We start from the raw sequence: 20,421 nt of genomic DNA, 5'->3' as shown, positions 1-20,421 counted from the left end.
ACGGATACCAGGCAGTCTACGATGGTCTAACTGCCAGGCTATACTGAAATAAAATACTCTTAAACTTTTTATTACAATTATAATATTATGACGATATGGTTCTATTTCACGATTTGAAAATCTTGACGGTATATGACATAAATAAGTTTCAAACAGCCATTTTTGTCCATAAGGTGATACATAACAACTCACAATTACCAGTACAATACAAGAACTTATTCAAACTTAATTCAGATATACGTTTCATTTATGCCCTTTTCTGTCTTTATACCCACAGGTAAACTTCGCCATGTCCACCGTACCCTGAGATGCAGACTACAGCAGGAGTTCACTGGCTAGCATGAAACCTTAGCATGAAACCTAGTCGTGGAAGGATTGGGGTGTGCATTCATGTTTTGCAGCCAAAATTGAAAAACAAGCATGGAATGCAACAGCATCATGAAAGCGAAGAAAATAATAAATAAAAAAGCAAGACTGACACAAACATACATGATAGAAAACACACAAGTGAATAAAATTCCTTACACAAAACATCACTGTTACACTACATGTGTCACACAGTAAAGTTATAAAAAAACGACCAGCATCATATAGTTTCAACTAAAAACACATTTGAAATATTATAAGCTTGAATATGCTCCTGAGTAAGAAATTTGTTCTCTCTTGATAGAAGAAAACATATTTGAAATATCAATAAAGACAATCATTAATATTCTGTGTGCAAAAAGCCACAGTTTGCCCGAAAAGGTGCTATTGCATGCATGGTAACATAAGCCTTTCCTGCTTGTTCTGATGACCACAAGGCCGGAGGCTACCTCAAAACCAATTCCCTAGGGAATGCATTCATGCAATTTTTGAAATTCTTTCAAAGCGATCGTAGTACTTACACAAATGCCTCCGCCCCTGAGGCGTCGCCAAAAATGTCTGTCCTTTGTTTTTCAAGTCGTTTTGCTCTACTAGAGCGTAGTAGCAAATCGAGCAGCCGAGGATTAGACCGAAGACGAGGTGAAAAAGTTCGAAAACGACCTTGGAGAAGGTCGAGTCCAGTTTCGAACTCGGCGGGGGCACCAGAGAGGATTCTGGGTGCACATCCGGGTAACTCGCCCTCGCTCTGGTGACGGCGCCGTAGAGCGATGACGTCAGCAAGACCAGCCACACCCAGAAGCCCCACAGGTACTCGGAGCATGCGCTGTGGTGGCACAGCGTCACGTTCCCATGGTTACCGGCGAAGTACACCAATCCCATCAGGGCGCCTGTAAGGTGAGACGACTGTTAGACTAGGTTTGCAGTCACGTGACTATGACTTACGCATTGGTCGCCATGTTTGATGGCATGACCTTGAAGTTTTTTTTTTAAATCTATGTCAGCTCTCACTCAGCATTAGCAGCAGGACTGCCTTAGTAGACAGAACGCTGTCAGAGTTTTGCGCTGAGGAAAGAATTAACTTCACGTTTGAATCTTTGTCTGTCCCTGATCTTAGCGATCTCCCTTGGAAGACTGTTCCAGAGTTTAACAGTTGTTGGTACAAAGGTTCTCATATGATTGTTGCATGGTAGAATGAGAAACTACTAGTATGCCATAACGGCCACCTAATTACGCCATTACATACAAACCCACACAAGGGCTTATAGTGCTCACACAGACATATTATACAACTAATAGTAGAGTATCTTGAAAGTTCATGTGTGTTGGTAGAAGTCATTATGAAGGAGTTTAAACTGTAATTTTTAACACGGGATTATTGCTCCTTCCTTGACAAATACTGGAGTTGTGCAATCGAAACTTTGGGTAAGTCCTGTCCTTCGTGCTGTAAATTACAGTTTAAACTGCTTCATAATAGTAATTATGACACGGAGCTGTTAGGAAGAGGTTGTAAGCACTACTTACCGCTGGCGGAAGGACACCAGCCCAGCCCGAGGTGGTACAGGACGTATCCCTGTGGCGTGGTCCATACCAGTCCGCGCAGAGACATGCCGGTATAGTCTCTCACCACTCTGCAAATGCACAAAGGATAATTGTTTGACTGTTATATACATTATATAATGTCCTTGTTAAATATTTCAATGTCTAGACTGAAATGACTGTCCTTCTGCCTACTACCACTGATCAAATTTGCAGGCACGCGGCACGACCTGTTAAGTTACGCTAAACAGAAACTGTATCAGCATGGAAGGGACGGAAAGGGCAAGATAGGGATTCGCAAGTGTGTGGGGAAGGGAAGAGGGGGGTACAAGAGGACTCACCTTCTTGGATAAGACCAGTTTTGCATCTGGCGGCCAAGAGCCCAGTCAAACACACCGGAACGGCTGCAGGAATAACAAATATGAAAAGGCAACATTATATCCAAACTTTAATAACGATTAGGTTAAAAGGTGAAGCAGCTCCAAGCTAGGTGATTCAAAACTAGTTATGCCATTGATAATACACTAACATATGTGTACTGGGTCCCCCCTGCTCTTCTCAACATATAGGTGTGTGTTCTTTAACTTTCAGCGAACTAAGGTTTGCTGTTCGCACTGAAATTGTATTGGTTATGGTATTAGGAAGCAAGGAGAAGGTTAATGTAAATGCAGATAAACCAAATATTCCTAGAGGCTCCACGTTGTTACTCTCTGTGGACAACTATGAAACGATGCAACTCACTCAGGCTTACATTGGAGATACCAAGCGCTTCTAGCTCTGCTTGACTGTTTCTAACAGTCAATTAGATATAGAAGTCCAAATACTACATGTGTTAATGGGCCTAAATTCTCCTTCTAGCTCTGATTGGCGGATGTGTTTCCGCCAATGAGAGATAGGTTAACATTTCAAATAACTTTGTTAGCATTTAGCATTTTTTAAATGGTGTGGTGGGACTACGGCACACAGATATGTCAACTTTGTGTATTTGAATGTTGATTGTACTTTTTTTGTTGTGTGGCGCTGTTAATATAAGTTGTTAACTTAAGTGCAGCGTCACACTGTCCGTGTTATGTTTTGATGAATAAAAAAAGATAAACCAGTGCATCTTACCTATTGTAGCCCGTGATATCGTCCCCTACAGACATGTAGGAGCCCCACCCCACGTACAGGCTAAACCACGTCATCAGACACACCACAAGCCCGGCCCGGTAGTTCTGGGATCCCAGCCACTGTAAGGGAAAGAAATAGCATTAGAAAATGCCTCCGCCCCTGACGCGTCGCCAAAAATTGCAATAAAATAAAGTTATCTTTCAACTCTTTGATACTTGGCTACTAGGGACACCCTGTGTACCCCTGCATATGCTTCCTGTAGGTACCCCCTAGATGTACTCCCTACATATACCCCCTGGAGGTAACCCCCCTAGATGTACCCCCCTAGATGTACCCCCTAGTCACCACCACCAGTCCTGTAGGTACCCCCCCTGTGTGTACCCCTGCATATGTAGGTACCCCCCTAGATGTACCCCCTACATATACCCCCTGGAGGTAACCCCCCTAGATGTACCCCCTACATATACCCCCTGGAGGTAACCCCTCTAGATGTACCCCCCCCCAAATGTACCCCCTACTCACCACCACCAGTTCTGTAGGGATCCCCCTGTGTGTACCCCTGCATATGTAGGTAGTTACCCGCCCTAGATGTACCCCCTACATATACCCCCTGGAGGTAACCCCCCTAGATGTACCCCCTCCTACGATGTACCCCTTGCTCACCACCAGTCCTGTAGGTACCCCACATGTCTACCCCCTGCATATACCTCTCTATATGCACCCCCTAGATGTACCCCCCACTAACCACCATCAGTCCTGTAAGTACCCCCCTGTGTACAACCTGTAGTTACCCCCCTATACGTAACCCCCCCCCCTCACTCACCACTACCAGTCCTGTAGGGACCGCCATGATGAGGCGGCTGGTCACGTGAGCCGGCACCTGTTCAGGAAACCACCTAGGTGTAGGAAAACGTCAACAAGTTATAGATATGTTTAAAGTTAAAACTTTTGGTCCAACACAATAAAGTTCTCTCACCTAGAGCTTTCCACCAGTCACTCTGGTCTTCCTCAGTAGACTGAGCCAGTGAAGCTTGTCACGTGGCTTCTTTGAAATGTGACGTCAACACTGGGGGTCAGTCTACTGAGGAAAACCAGAGTGACTGGTCGAAAGCTCTAGGTAAGAGAATTTCTTGTGTTGGACCAAACGTGTAACGTTAACTACCAACACAGATGTACTTTCATGATAAGTTATAGATCTGCTTTAGTACACAAGAAAACGGTGGCCGAACATTCATGCTCAATCGAGTCAGAAATTCCCCTCAGTCCTGTCATAATATGTCACCAAGTACAGTAGGAGCATTATCATTAGATAGCTTTAAACAATGTTAAAGGGCTAGCTGTAACAAGTCGTTCAGTGTGATATATGTAGCCAGCTGCCGCCGCGCCGCGTGCCTGCGAAGCCGAGGGGCGGTTATACTGGCAGATACAGATGATGTCATGAAGCATATTTGCCGGAAATTAACAAAAAAAGTTATGTCAGCGGTTTTAGCAGGCAGACGTGGAAATGGCGTTTAAAGTCCGATCAAACCAGACGACAGGGCACGAACAGAATCGAACACTGACGACTGGTCCAAATTTAAGGGCACTTTTGAAATTTGTTTAAACTTACTCCGGTGCTTTAACGGTTTTTAGAGTTCCGATTTCAGACCCCTTTCTTTCGCTTTGTCATTCATTCATTCATTCATTCATTCATTCATTCAACGATTTATGAAGTGAACTTAGAATCGTCGCTATGACTCGCACCAACAAATCGACTGTAGATTTAATTTACATTCACCGATTCACAAGTTGAAATCAAGAAGATTCAAGCAAAACCTCCCTGTTAAAAAAGAATAAAGTTTCCCCCATAATTGACAAGCCGTAGCTTGTCTACAAGATTAGACTATGGTTCAGAATCTATTGTTGTTGGCAAGTAAGGATAAACTGTAGCTTCTTACACACTGAGAAGAAAAAATAGCAGTTATTTTCAACGCTGGCATCAAAATGTACATAACTTTTATGTTTTGTGTCGGCCGTATACGCGCCCAAAATTTTATTCGACTTCGGCCCTCGCGTCCAAATCTCTAATGTACTTTCTATCTGTAGGAACGCCACAAGAAAGGAGATTTTGAAAGTTGTAACGCTAAATATCCAGTGGCATGCAATAGTGCGTGAGTTGCACTCCGTGTACCTAAGACGCGCTTTGTACTAAAATGGGGGTGATACAGAGCTACCTGTAAAATCGCATGTATCTCCAGTTTGGCTCGACCAATCAACTTCAAATTTGGAAGTAACTTAGATGAAATACCACTGATTCTAAATAATTACTTTTTCCGTCGACAATCTGCATAATTGTTCCATAATTGATAATAATATCAGACCATTATGACTCCATAAAATCGGCCTAGACCAAACCCTTCTGCTCAGAATTGTAATACAAAACTTTCAGAGAATGTGGAGAGATGTGCACTTTATCGGAATCGGTTTCCAGAAAAGAAAAATATAGCTTAGATTTGAAAATATTTTGTAATATAGTCCATTTTGGTAGAATTCTAGGGGTTAGCTATGACTTTATCTGCCAATAGCTAGATATAAGGGGATAAAGTAGTTTTTCTGAAAACCGATTCATATAAACGGACTTCTTATGCATTGTTTGCACCCGATTTCAACTTTGTAAACCCATGGGAAGAGTTTGGTCTCGGGCTTAAAAGTTTAAAAGTCTAAATTCTGGTAGATTTACTTCCTTGACCTGTCAATCTTTATCAGTCCTCATGACTGTGAATGAAATTAATTGTTTTCGCACCTCCACTCAAGGCCATTACAGGCAATTATCTTTAATTATGCATAGCGGGCAGACGGCAGCATGTATCCATTCAAATTCAGACTTTACCACAAGTCTTTGTTTTTAAACATTTGTTTCTTACTCTTCGAGTGCAAGGTTCTAGCTTTGAAATGTAGTTTTATTGATAGCAGCTATAAACCTGAACAACAGCTCTGCCTGTTGGGCAGAAAACAGATAGATGTCTTATAATTCATCTGAAGAAAGGAGTTAAATCTAACAATTGCAAGACTTTTACTCCCAGCCCAGTGAGACGAAAAATGTGAATTGAGTTAACTTGTCTGGCTCCAAACATGCACCTACATCCATATGCGCCGTATCTCCCTAAACTTCCTTGCTTTTACAGTACATGTAGTTTGTTGGCCCTCTGTTTGCACAATGTTTATTTTGAGCGCAATGTACGTGCTTCCCAGTCCTTCCCTAACATTCAGTCTTGATGACGTGAAATGTTACATAGCTTTGGATTCTTTGAAATTAGATTTTTAGGGGCGAAGCCGGAATAAAACGTCCTTGATAGGGGCCACTAGAGAACACATTAGCACATAAAATGGTCATCTTGAATCCTGTTTGTAAACTATGCCATATGATCATCATAGTCTCTTACAGTAGCCTTTACAAGTCTTCGGGAGGCGGCTGGAAAGATTAGAAATTGGTCAAAGCAGGTTCAAAAAGAGAAATCAAGAACATTATAACTTCACTGACTTTAATTTTCCTAAAAGACAATTTGCAACACACATGTTGAAATCCCGGCTCCATCGTCAATTTATAAGACCCCGTTATATAGACTTGAGTTAGATACTGGTGGATACATGCTGTATTTAGGAATGTGTTTTAATTGTTTTTCATTTTTACTTTCTTTTCAAGCAGGTTTCAAGCCATAAAGTCTTCTAACCAAGGAGCTTTCATCACATGTGACGAAAGCTCCTTGTTCTAGAAGAACAAGAACACTGAAAATTCAAAGAGAGTGTGAAGTTAGCACATACAAATGCAAAATAGCAGGAGGGGCAGTGGGTGGTGAAGCTACAGCGATTATCACCATACCTATTGCATATTTACGATCTTCTACTTGCACCCTGCTCATTTAAATGCCATTATAATATTAAAATGAGGTCTTTGCTGGGGGAAAGAAAGCGCGTCTTAGGTACACAGAGCAAAATGTTTATTTAAACCTAAGACTGGATTTCGAGTCTATCTGTAAGGTAACAAGGGTCGCTGGTTCGGGACAAACAGTCAACACTGATGACAGGGCGCGACGTGCTCACAAACATTGACCCCACCAGGTGAGAGGCTGTTGTACCCAGAACTGTGCCTATCCAGTTCTGAGTGGGTTAGGGTTTAGCTTCTACCAGGCTTTGGGAGGCGGCTGAAAAGAGTAGAAATTGGCCAAATAGGGAGATAACATGTCAAGGGAGTTTGGCAGAGAAATGTTCTCTCTTCGACCAAACTCCCTTGGCATGCTATCTCTCTATATTCTACTATTTTCAGTCGCCTCCCGAAGCCTGGTAGAGGCTAGTTAGGGTAAGGATCAGGCACGGTTCTGGATAGTCTCTATTGTATACAGAACTGTGCCTGTCTAGTTCTGTGCCTGAATGGGTTAGGATCAGGCAAAGTTCTGGACAGCCTTAGCGTATCCAACCATTTAGATCTGAATACAACAATACCACATAGAGAAGTTTGTATACTCACATCTCCGACCCTCTCCTGGTCCCAGCCTCAGTAGTCGGTACCACGTACTTAGTGAACATGTCGTGACTAGCGTCTCATAGTCACAGCGGGTCAACTTAGCAATCGCCGAAAGCTGGAGACTGCATGAATCGGTAAACCACCTCAATGTCCTAGTAGCTAAGAATCCCAGTTGTGCACCGCATGGTCGCTGGTTCGATTCCCGAGCTGGCTGTCGCTGATGTTTTGACCTGGAACTGGACAGTAGTGACAGAGGTTGCAGTCCTTGGGCAGTCCTTGGGACGGGACGTTTAGCTGTTGGTCTCTAAGAACTTTCTCGATAACTACACGTACACTACTCGCGATTAGCAAAACCAGTTAAGCTGCCCTAACTCAAACTCAACCCAATATTTGACTGGTTGGACACTTTAGCTACATAGCTGACAAACAAACAAAGAAATAAAAGGGAAAGTGTGACAAAGAAACACTCTCCTCTCTGTTGGTATCGTCCGAACGTTCGGTTCGGAATGACCTCTGTTTGGTACCTGCCGTCAGCTGGTGAAAGGTCGACGCCGTACTTTAGTCTCTGGAGTGCGAGAAATATTGACAAACATTGCGCAACGGGATCTTTCATTGTTACGCAACTATCGTAACTATAATCATGCATGCATGCCTATCTAGTTCTATGATTGAATGGGTTAGAGTTTGTTTCAGGCACGGTTCTGGATAGGCTTTGACCTAAAGAACCCGTTTTATAGTGTTTCTAATTAGCCTATAATTATTATGTGTGTAAGTCTGAGGCCTATATGTCAATTGGTAGCCTCTCTCTATCTCTTTCTTTTAGATCAAAGTGTTACATATGCAGTGAGAAGTAACCGAATTATGCCCTACCAGAGGATAGAGATAGCTTATGGCACGCCAAAAAGCAGTTACTTACTGGAGATAATTTTGGAAACGGTTAGACCTTTTCAACTAGTATCCACTAGCTTTCGTCAGTGATTGACAGACCAGAGGAAAATGCAAGTTTATAAGCACAAACTATTGTTTGATATGCAAATAAGTGAAGACAAATTTTTGGAAGTCCAAAAAGAAACAAAAGTTAGACAAGTCAATACAAGATGATGCAATTAGTCAAAAAGTGTTCCATGAGCTATGGTGGTTAAGGGGCAATTCAAAGTGTTGACATTCCTTGGGACAGGGAGCGCCAAAAATCAAGTGTCTGAGAGATCTACCCGTAGCGCCCACTCCCTGTCGATGGTGGGGTTGCACATTCTTTCATATATTGCCTCTTAAACACCCCGTTCCCAACACCATAGCTTATGTTAGACTACGGGGAAGTAAGGCCACACCGATTTTATTTCATGGATGACGTCCGCGCGCGCATTGATTTTCGCCTGTTCTCAAAAGAAAAAAAATCACGTCCTCTGAGGCTCTGGCCTGGCTATAGGCCTGGGTAGTCCATCTTGCGCTAGATTTAAAGTTATCGCTGTTAAACCCATTGATTGACCTTTCTATTGATAGAATTCCTGTGCAGATCACTAATTTTAGGTTTCACCTAAGAATACGTCACCTAATTTAGCCTACAAAACAGGGTTCTAGGTGGTTTTTCTTCTTTGATCATGAGCTGTTTTCTGGTTTTACATCAGTTTTTGTTGTGGTGAGTTTCTAAGCGACTTCAGGCTAGATGACTGTTAAAACTCCGGTACAATCAGCTGGACTAGCGTACAATCAGAAAACAGCACAGGATAAGCCAAGGGGCCCGCGAAGAAGCCTGCCTGTGGAGGCTAGGGCCCGCGAAGAAGCCTGCCTGTGGAGGCTATAAAGGTCTTGGGCGGTCCCTAAGTCTCGGTTAGTCAGTCTTACTCCTCAACATCGGCAGGGTAGGGCGTGGCTTCAGGTAAGTCTGTTTCCCTTTGTAACTCTGAAGCAACTTTGTGTGTGAATCACGGGTTTTCTTAATCAATAGCCAAGCAAATTTCGTCGGTGTAAGGTCCTCTAAACTTGGCTGGATAGGTATACGGCCCGGCCAACTTAATAATGCCGTCCCCCCGAAAAGATTTGCTTGGAGTATTTTTATTCTTTATTACCCGTCTGTGTGCCGTCTGTTGACAGGTTGATTGTAGAAATGTCCCTATTTGTGTTTGGCATGATGTCTATTGTGTTCATACTATATCGATGTGAGTATGGATGTGCCCTGTTGGTGGTCTCTTTAAAAACGAGTCTATCCAAATAAGGCTGTAAGAGAAGGTCGATGCCACCTCACCTGATATAACGTCATAACAACTATAGTCATTATGGGTAGGGGAATGCCTTCACACACAGGTCGCACAAGAAGTTAGCATGGTGAGGCCACACCGCCTTAATTTAATGGATGACATCCGCTCGCGCATTAATTTTCGCCTGTTCACCGAGGCTCTGGCCTGGCTCTAGGACTAGGTAGTCCATAGTACTAGTTAGCGGTACGGTACGAGCTAGCCGGGCACCCAGGCTACCGAAGCTCCACGACTGAAGATCTCAGTACATACGTACAGTGCAGATTCATAGATTTCGCAAAAAGCCAGCATGTGCCGGCTTGTCGTATACGTCGCTCATACATACCGGTTACCGCAAATTTACAGTACCACCTTTGTATTCCTGTGGTTTAGTAGCGTCTTTTTGTTGGCTGGAATTTTTCTGTACTTCAAAATACAATATCCTGACTGAGGACGATGCTGCTTTTGGAGAACTTGTGATTGATGTCTGATCACTACCGCTCAATATAGCTGTGGTGTCCCAGTTTAAAAGGTTACATCTGCACTGAGAGAAGACCCAATTGTGTCCTACCGGAGAATTGAGATGGGTAACCACGGTAAATGGACTTTCATGTTACAGAGAGTTGCCGAAAGCCGGACATTCACCAAGAACAGCCGGACATTCACCATAAACGTAAGATCATAATAACCACTGACGGGCCGTGAGGTAGGGGTAAACTTTTGAATGGGAAGGATTTTGGAAACTTGGAAAATGTGCCTAGCTGAAAAAAAGCGGTCCCAAAGACAATGTTGTTTTTGATGTTGTTATTCTTGTATTAAGCGAACGTTTATCATTACGCTAAACGTGGTCACAGGGTAGCCTCTACCAGGCTTCGGGAAGCGGCTGAAAACTGTAGCCCGAAATTGGCCAAGGAGGTTTAAAAATCAAAGTTGATTCCTTGCTAACATGCCAAGGGAGTTGGCCCTCTCCCCCGGCACGTTATCTGTCTATTTGGCTAATTCAACTCTTTCCAGGAGCTTCCCGAAGCATGGTAGAGGCTAGTCCCTATGTTCTGGGTTTTACCAAAAAAGTTGTAACCAGTTCATAAATTAACATTATTGTGGTCATCAGGTCACGGAGAACAGTGGGGTCAGAGGTCAAGACGCTTGCGGTGGGAGGAGGCGAGGGCGTGTGCCGTCGGGCAAGAAGAACACCAAAAGTATTGCAAAACGTTTCTAACAAAATACTGTGAAAATTTCAACGAAGCACCATGCTGAAGATAGCAAGGATACAGTACAGGTACGGTATCAAAGAGGAATATAATTCATATCGGCTGTTTTGTAAAATTAACAAACTAAAAGTCGTTGGGGTTACCTGAGTAAACGGTCATTGACCTGATTTGCAAAGGTGAGTTAGAGGACACTAGCAAGAATTGATTGTTGAAATCAACAACAACAAATTTTCAAATAGCTGGAATCAAACTTGCAAATAATCACAAAAACAGTACTAGTTTAGTAGTAAGTTCAGCTAGTTCAACGTGACACAGTCTTCAGCGTTATGACAGTGCCTACATGCCCCTTCCATGTGAACTAGTGGTTGTTTTATTACGTACTGTAGAGGTTCATGGATTTGGTAGAAATTTTCAATCATGACTTGTTTAATACTAGTATTATACTGTATCTGTGACCTCTTTGCGATCTGACCCTAAACTCTTCCCTCATATGACTCCAAAAGTGGTCAGCTGGCAGACTGATTTGGATATTTCGTGAATAAACAAAGCCTCAAACATACAATTTAGTTCATTTATGAGATCAAAGTTTATTGCCTCCTGAGAGAGGTAAAAGCGGTTATTTACACCAGGGTCCATAACCCTTCACTTAACAGTGACGGGGGCCGACGTCGACTACCTTTGACCCAGTGTTGACGTCACACTTCAAAGAAGCCACGTGACAAGTCTCACTGGGTCAGTCTATTGAGAAAGAGAAGAGTGACTCTAGGTGAGAGCTAATTATCTCTTGTGTTGGATCAAAAGTTTTAACTTCAAAGTAGTTAAGTTTGCTTAAAGTTAGAACTTTCGATCCAACACAAAAAAGATCCCTCACCTAGAGCTTTCAACCAGTCACTCTGGTCTTCCTCAGTAGACTGACCCAGTGAGGCTTGTCACGTGGCTTCTCTGAAGTGTGATGTCAGCACTGGTGGGTCAATGGTATCTGGTAGACAATGTCAGCCCCTGCGCCGCCGCGGTTGAGTGAAGGGTTAAGTTTGTTGCAATTCTTTATCAGAAGGATGAGCGTCCAGGCAGCGCGGCTGTTGGTGAGCCCGTCCCGAGCCCTGGTGGACGAGAGAGTGGACATCACCGTGGAGAGCCTGTTTCCCCGTCAGCCGGTTACTTTACAGGTATATAACGGTTATGGATTTGTATTATGGTAATTTGTAAGTGACAATATGGAGTAGTGCTGTGTACATAAACCCACATTTAGGTTCGGGTCCGGATTTAATTCCAGAGGTTTAGGGTATAGGTTCAAGGTGTTTAAGGTTAACATGCAATTTTGTATATGCCTTGGGCAAAACTGTGGCCACATAACATAGAGGCCAACACTTGACGATGCCAAATGGCAATGTTTTCTTCTTTTTGCAGTTTTCTTCAGTTTTCTTCATTTTTGAAATGTTATTACACAGGCACAGCTGGTGGAGGGGGCGGCGCGGTTCCAGTCCTACGCACATTACATGGCCGACAGTGCTGGGAAACAGTCTGCACTGGGAGGGACGTACACAGGTAATTTTATTTTTGCTCTGTTTCTTCCTCGTCTTTTTGTTCAAACAAAGAAGGTCAATGACCAGGACCAGATGTCTGTCACCATGGTAACTAGTGTTGGGTTAAATCATGTTGCAATTTTTTAGCAGGAGGGATTCATACTCCTGTCTAACTATATATATATATTTCATTCATATCTTTTTCATTTTCATTTATTTATACTACCTCTCCGGAAATCGCTTTGAAAATGTCACCTTTCTAGTACCATTTGTTTTCTTATTTCACATCTGTAACACTCAGGCATAGAACAGATGGGTCTGTTCTGGAGCCTGCAGCCCTCCCCTGGGCAGAAACCCGGGCTGCGGCTCAGGAAGAAGGACGTCTCCACACCGTTCCTGGTCAACCTCAGCCTGCACGACGGACATGTGGACGTGACTGGAGAAGAAGAGAACCTGCCTGACTGTCTCGCGGCTACAACTGTGGAGAGGTGGTACCTGGGGGAAGGTGTGGAGAGGATACCTGTGAGGGAAGGGCGTGTCCGGGGAACGTTGTTTCTACCTCCAGGTGAGATTAGTCCTGTTTTCATCATCATTTCTTTAGAAAACATAAAGACAAGATATCTGAAGCCATGAGGTTCTCTTGGGGGGTCCTGGCAACACTTAACAATAAGTTTTGTATCTTCTGTAAGCCTGCAGGCTGATTTTATCTTTTAATGAGTGAAAAATGTTTCAAACAAGCAGACAAACAGAAGTTTGTTCAGAACCCTTCAAACCCTTTCTTTCTTGGTAAAACATTAACCCAAACCCAGATGTGTGTTCTGAGCTCTGTTCAAAGTACCCAACCGCTTGTCTCTTGTGCATCTGACACCTTAACCACAGGAAAAGGCCCGTTTGCAGGAGTTATCGACCTGTTCGGGTCTACCGGAGGTTTAGCCGAGTACCGTGCGGCGCTCCTGGCATCGCGAGGCTTCGCTGTTCTCGCCCTGGCATTCCTCGCTTACGACGATCTTCCAAAAGAGATAAACGACATTGACCTAGATTATTTCGAGGTACAGTTACATTTTTATCATATCATACAACCTTCATATATTTAATTGTCATCATCATCATTAGTTTGCTCTCTCTTCTTTCTTCCAATTACTAGATATTTACACATTTTTCTTGTTTGTATGTTTGTTTGTTTTGTGTGTTTGTTTAGTCATTAGATACCCAAATCAGCCTTGTGGCCACTTTAAATTTGTATTAACATTACACTTACAGGGAACAAGTCAGTGTCAGATAAAGTATAACAAAATACAGGTTACACGATTGGAATCCTACATGTACCTTATCTATAAACGTCTAGTTGTACAGATCTAGAGTCTATAATGTAATGTATTATATCTATAATCATATTATGTATCTTTTGATATTACAGGAAGCAGTGGACTGGCTGCTTAGTCTCTCCAATGTCCAGAGCCATGGTGTGGGCATTTTGTCCACCTCAAAGGGAGGGGAGATAGCTTTAAGCATTGCCTCGCACATGGGGAACAAGGTACAGTGTGATTATTGTTTAGATTTACTGTTCTTTGTCACAGTGGTAAATGCAGTTCTTGGTGAATTGGCAACACATGAATCAGTGTGTGTCCTCACAAGTGCTGGGACAAACTTTAGATAATGGATTAGCTGGCGTCACTACACCGTACAGTAAGGGTTGTAAGTCATGTACATTTTGTAAAATGCCTTTCCTAAGGCACAACAGTGGGCATGTCAGGGGATCGAACCCCTGACCTTTTGATTCTGAGCCAAATACTCCAAGTCTGACCATTATTTAAAATACCACCACAGTGTATTGACGCAAAATAGAGATGCAAGGCAAATAGCTAAACTTCTTACGTGAAAGAAATCCTTATCTTCTCTTTTCTATCATCATGTAAAGGGCTTCACATGTTTTTGTTTGTTTGTTTGTTTTATTTGTTTGTGCAGGTAAAATTGGAGCCATGCCGGTATTTCTGATATTTACATTTACCTGCCCTAATACTGGGTTCTCATTTTTAAATTCACAATTGGATGTTGAACTTGAAGAGTTGATTTTCCCCTGCAGGTTGCAGCGGCAGTAGCGATTGGGTCGCACGCTGCCGTAACCGGGGCTCCACTGCCTTATAAGGGCAAAGTCTTACCTTGTGCACAGTGAGCATATTTTTTAGATAAATGTGGTACCTTTTGATTTATATTCCTTGGGGTAGTTTACGTTACAATATCATCATTGTGATTGACAAACAGTAGTGCAATTGGTAATTTGATTATACATGTCATGTATGCGTGTTTGTGTGTGTGTGTGTGTGTGTGTGTGTGTGTGTGTGTGTGTGTGTGTGTGTGTGTGTAACAGAAATATGCAGCTGTGGTATATAGTAGAGGGGATTCATTCCTTAACCTTCAAACACCCGAACTTTTTTTGTGACGTTGATGCCCGAACGGGGTCCAAATGGACCCCATTTGGTTTCTTTCAAATTTATAATCCTTTTTGCATTCTTTCAGTGATCTTTGCACATATATTAGGTAAACATAGTAAGAGGTATATTTTAGCATGATTAAGTGTTAAAAAATTCCGGCTCATTATCATAATTTATGCAAAAATAGGTTGAGGCCTGCAGGCATGATCATGGGGTTGACCTTTGACCTCATATGATTGTCAAATTGTCAAATTGTCAAACCTCTGAAAACCTGATGACCTAATTCCTGAGGTTAAGGATACTTGCCAAACTGCATAATATTAAAGCAATAATGCTTCCTTGAAGACATATTGAGGACATCCGAACAATTATGTGTGTACAATGTAGGACAGTGCAAATACATGGCTGGGGTCCGTTTGGACCCCAGTCGGTCTTACATAAGAATTCCGTTGTTATTTTCACAAATTTGTGCCGATCTCCAAAAAATAAAAATTAGGAGAACTAGTAGAAGATGTTTATCGACAAAGTCATGGGAGGAATTTTTTTCGAATGAAAAAAATTCAAATAGCACATGAAAATATACGCCTGGGGTCCAAATGGACCCCGTTCAAATTCGGGTGTTTGAGGGTTAAGCTAACCGACATCTTGCACACGCAGTCGTCCCTCAGTAAGACATCTGGAGCCGCATAGTTCCCGTTTAGAACTTTTTTTCAGCCTGTCACATGACCGGTTTCGCCTGTGTGGCTTCTTCAAGTGTACAGAGGCTAATGACACAAGTGCATGAAGTTCTAACTTATATCTATTTCCAGTGCATAGTGCCCTCAGGTCAGTAATATGCGGCTGTGGTAACGTAAGGTCTGCAGGAATTTAAAGTTATAGGAGGGCTCAAGATTCATCAGACTAAGATGGGATGCCGTACGGAGCATCGTACAAGCAAGTGCGCTTGGTAAGACGACGGTGGGCCAGAGGCAGGCACAAAACCACAGTCCTCGGGCCTTGGAAGAAAATTGTTGTGTTTCCTGTTTCAGTCCTGAAAAAATTAGGGTCGGTAGGTAGGGGATATCTTTTTTTTTTTCTTTTTTAGACTTCACTGATATCCAAATAGGGGTCCAATTTATGAATACAGTTTAACAAAGTAAAACTTGCATGAGCACACTTTTATTTTCATTGTCAATGTTAGAATGTTAGAAAACCAATTGTACAACGCTTTATCACTCAGGTGTCAGATCATGGAGCTAGGTAAGGTTGATCAGCTCAAAAATGTATGTCCTTTGCAGGGGTCCAGTGTAGGGTCGGCAGGTTTTTCTAAGGTCAGTCGGGAATCAGAAAACACATTTTTTTCCTAGGCCCACTAGTAGAATTGAAAAGGGAAATCTGACTGAAGAAGAAGAACCCAGGAAAGGTCAGGTCAAGTGGCCCCCGAGTAATGTGGAAAAAGAGTGGGAGCAGCTAGACGCAGATCTCGAGGGAGTCCTGGAAAGTGTACCGACAGGGAATGCAGGAAAGAATCACAACTGCTTGGCAGCACCTGTAAAGAAGCAAAGTAACTGGATACACAATCTCTGTGACCCTTTTTGTGATGAACCTGGTGATAAAGCCCACAACAGAACAGAGTACTAGTAGAGGATCAATGACGAGGTCGGGGTTAGGAGAGCCCCACTTGAAAGCCTTAAGTTTATGGATAACCTGACCATAACTACAGGAGCGTGCTGAGTGCTGAAAAGCCCGGATAAAACAGCTACATGAGTAAGGTTAAAGTTCAAGGCCAGGAAGTGTGTGTAATACTATGTGTGAGTGCATGTACATGTTTGTGTCTGTGTGTATGTGTATGTACATGTGTATGCGTGTGTATGTGCATGCATGTACGTATGTAATACTGTGTGTGTGTGTGTGTGTGTGTGTGTGTGTGTGTGTGTGTGTGTGTGTGTGTGTGTGTGTGTGTGTGTAGGTGTGAGTGTGTGTGTGTGTAGGTGTAAGTGTGTGTGAGTGAGTTTGTGTGTATATATATATATCTGTGTGTGTGTGTGTGTGTGTATGTATGTATGTGTTTGTGTATATGTGTGTGTGTGTGTGTGAGTGAGTGTGTGTGTACATTTGTAATGTATGGATGTGTGTCAGTGTGTGTTTGTGAACAGCATAACTCGAGAAAATGCAGACTTATGACATTTTGTAACATGTTTTGTAACAAATGGGTACCCCATGCTAGCAATGTTCTATTGTATTGCAGTAGAACATATGTGTATAATTTTATATTTTTAAATCGTCCACAGATATATGCCTGAAAATGTTGTATACACCAAAGAGGGTCATGTTGATTGTAGAGACACGGTAGACACAACCAAAGAGCCAGGCATACAGGCATGTATCCAGGTAATAATATTTTTATTTATTTTCATTTAATCTTCTGACACCTGGGTAGCCCAGTTCAATTTTGCCAAATTGATTTTCAATGGGGCCCAGTACAAGATACAAATCAAATAATCATATAAAATCAAAGATACAGATATAAACAAAGACCGATATAAACAAATCAGAATCGTTATCCATGACTCGAGTCGATTTAAACAGTCCAGGTCAGCTTTCCATTTGGAATATCATCCCATAACCTCTATTAACGTCATACATTATTTTCATGGTTCATATTCATGGTTCTATTTAACACTTAATTACTGTACCTTCATGGTCCTACAACACCAAGGTTGAAGAATACCTACTTCTTCTATTACAACTACTATTAACTCTTTCGGCGTAGTCACATATTGCATCTAAAGACACCTACAATTAATGTAATTACAGTAGTAGTAGTAGTAGTAGTAGTAGTAGTAGTAGTAGTAGTAGTAGTAGTAGTAGTAGTAGTAGTAGTCGTCATCCGTTGTCCCTTTCGGGCCGGGTAAGTTGCTGCACTACCGTCCTCCACAGTGATCTGTCCGCCATGGATGATTTCAGGTCATCTATGTCAAATCCCGTGTCTCTGGAGATCATTCTTGGGTAGGACAGTTTTCTGGAATAACTTTTCCCACTAGGCCTGCAGAGAATAAGTGACGAGATGATTTCTCCGCTCGCCCAAAAGCAGTGACCAGCGAATCAAACACGTCTCTGCTTGAGCCCGTGGGACACTAGAGGGAGCTTTCCATATATGGTAGCCATGGTTGGATGTTGTTTCCAGCTCATGGTTGTGCTCTGCGCAAAAGCTTGGTGTAAGTTCCATCAAGTTTGTTTTCCAGGCGAGTTGTCAGTGTCCAAGTTTATCGTATTAATAATGGGTAGAGGTATCCCATACATTGAAAGTATTTCAAACATGGTGGTTCTATCAATGGAGTCGAAAGCCTTGCGGAAGTCGACGAATAACAATACTAGATCTCTGTTACACCTTCTCATCTCTTCTATGATACGGCGGATGGAAAGGATTTGTGAGATAGTAGTAGTACTAGTAGTAGTAGTAGTAGAAGAAGTAGTAGTACGTGTAGTAGTAATAGTAGTAGTAGTAGCAGTAGTAGTAGTACATGTAGTAGTAGTAGTAGTAGTAGCAGTAGTAGTAGTAGTAGTAGTAGTCGTAGTAGTACTAGTAGTACATGTGGTAGCAGTAGTAGCAGCAGCAATAGTTACTGTAGTAGTAGTAGTAGTACATGTGGTAGCAGTAGTAGCAGCAGCAATAGTAGTAGTAGTAGTAGTAGTAGTAGTAGTAGTAGTAGAGTCTTGATAAATCTATACACAATGTGACATTTAATGTTTCCAGGTAGAAAAGGCAGAGTGTCCCATCATGTTTGTGGCAGGGGAGGATGATCGCATTGTGAAGGCAGTTTTCTTTGCAAATCAGGTGAGTTATGGCTGAGTATGGGGTCATGTGGCGTGACGGCAGAGTGCTCGACTCAGAACCAAGGGGTCCCGGGTTCGAGTCCTGATATGCCACCGATCTTGTGACCTAATTGGAAAGGCACTTTACACAACTTTCCTCACTTAGCTCAAGTGAAAATGAGTATTGTCTGTCCTGTATTTGTTTCCATGTGTGGGGCACAACACCATGCAGCAACAGCTGTCTGTGTCCCACGTGTATTGTATTGTTACAATTTCAAATCGTCAACCGTCAAATCAAATCAATTGTTGTGTTTGTAACAGTTTATTGATATGACGTATATGATATTTCACTTTTAACTGCCCTTGCGGCATATTTCGCAAACCATGAACATTTTCAGCATATCTGGAGTATTATAATAAACACTTGATGTCATGCAAGAACGAATGTACAGTAGACAAACTATGTAATTATGTTTCCAGATGTTTCAAAAAGAGAGAAGAAAGGGCAACTAACAGTAGATGATAGGTAGTATATCGTATTGTTGTAATTTATAGACTCCTAGCACTTAGCATTAGAATATAGCGTTTCAGTATGCAATACTCATATTTTTATCATCTTGACCACATTTGGTCACATTTGTGCATTTAACCCATTTGGGCAAGAGAATGCAATAAGGATTCATATATCAATAATTACTCACACCATTTTTCACGCTGCAGGTCATTGCTAGAGTGAAGGCTCATGGGAAGACTAACTACACGCTGCTGAGGTACCCTGGGACAGGTCACCTGATCGAGCCGCCCTACACGCCTCACTGTGGCCTGTTCTACCACGGAGTTTTCCGTAAGCATGATATATAGTATAGTTATTATACTTACTGCAGTTGAGGTCTTTGAAAAATGTAGGTATAAAATAATTGTTTTTGGCCTGTGTGTATGTTTCTGTGTATGCGTCTGTGTGTGTGTATGTGTGTGTGTGTGTGTGTGTGTGTGTGTGTATGTGTGTATATGTGTGACTGTGTGTGTGTGTGTGTGTGTGTGTGTGTGTGTGTGTGTGTGTGTGTGTGTCTGTGTGCATGTGTGTCTGTCAACACAAAAGGCTGGGTTGATATTTTGTCGAATGAATTTTGAATTTTTAATCAAACCACTGCATTGGTAGATGAAAAAACTGCAACAACTAGTAAAAAAAGGACTTTCCTCAAATATGAGCATATTTTAGTTGATTCAGATCCAGAATTTTTTTCAAATCTGAAAAAAATGAAGAGGCGAATCAGAGAACCAAGAAATTTAATCGGTGTGGCCTTAGTGACATCCGCATTTATTTCCAGGCTGGTACATGTTAGCAGGTGGAGAACCAAAAAGTCACGCGGCAGCCCAGGAGGACTCTTGGCACAAAATTCTTCTTTTCTTCAGGACTCATGTAGACAGGAGCAGACCACAAAGCCAACTCTAGAACCATGGTCTCACTCTTATTATCAACTACATATACTTGATTGTTCTACTATTTACAGCCGATATTTCCATGACCGTCTGTCATCTGTTATGTAATAGTATGTTAACCTGACATGTAAATATAGTACACAATGTAATTATAGTAAACATATGACGACTAGGCCAGATCTCATAGCTTGTTAACGTTAGACCGCAACATCTGTTATGTAATGGTATGTTTATCTGAGGTGTAACTGACACTGTTAACTGCTACCTGTTCCGAAT

At 42.2% G+C, this 20,421-nt stretch overlaps 2 protein-coding genes across 2 annotated transcripts in view; one reads left to right on the top strand and one right to left on the bottom strand.

Moving 5' to 3' along the window:
* LOC109466526 overlaps positions 1-7,469 on the bottom strand; it is an 8,858-nt gene extending 1,389 nt beyond the window's left edge. Inside the window, exons 1-6 of the mRNA XM_019764250.1 lie at positions 7,458-7,469; positions 3,836-3,892; positions 3,013-3,131; positions 2,244-2,306; positions 1,888-1,994; positions 916-1,253 (exon numbers count right to left, since the gene is read on the bottom strand). Of these exons, the coding sequence (XP_019619809.1) occupies positions 916-1,253; positions 1,888-1,994; positions 2,244-2,306; positions 3,013-3,131; positions 3,836-3,892; positions 7,458-7,469 (696 nt within the window). The remainder of the gene's footprint in view (positions 1-915; positions 1,254-1,887; positions 1,995-2,243; positions 2,307-3,012; positions 3,132-3,835; positions 3,893-7,457) is intronic.
* A 3,457-nt stretch (positions 7,470-10,926) lies between these two features.
* Positions 10,927-20,213, top strand: LOC109466531 (acyl-coenzyme A thioesterase 1-like). Its single transcript, XM_019764258.1, has 11 exons — positions 10,927-11,023; positions 12,007-12,121; positions 12,404-12,500; positions 12,780-13,043; positions 13,358-13,527; positions 13,896-14,012; positions 14,562-14,647; positions 17,181-17,280; positions 18,647-18,727; positions 19,426-19,549; positions 20,034-20,213. The coding sequence occupies exons 1-11, from the start codon at positions 10,995-10,997 to the stop codon at positions 20,156-20,158; spliced, it is 1,308 nt and encodes a 435-aa protein (XP_019619817.1). The 5' UTR covers positions 10,927-10,994; the 3' UTR covers positions 20,159-20,213.
* Positions 20,214-20,421: the final 208 nt, after the last annotated feature.

The sequence above is a fragment of the Branchiostoma belcheri genome, unplaced genomic scaffold (assembly GCF_001625305.1).
Source record: "Branchiostoma belcheri isolate BF01 breed outbred unplaced genomic scaffold, Haploidv18h27 scaffold169, whole genome shotgun sequence".
NCBI lineage: Eukaryota > Metazoa > Chordata > Leptocardii > Amphioxiformes > Branchiostomatidae > Branchiostoma > Branchiostoma belcheri.
The sequence above is the reverse complement of the archived record's forward strand: the minus strand, read 5'-3'. Positions and strand labels throughout refer to the sequence as shown.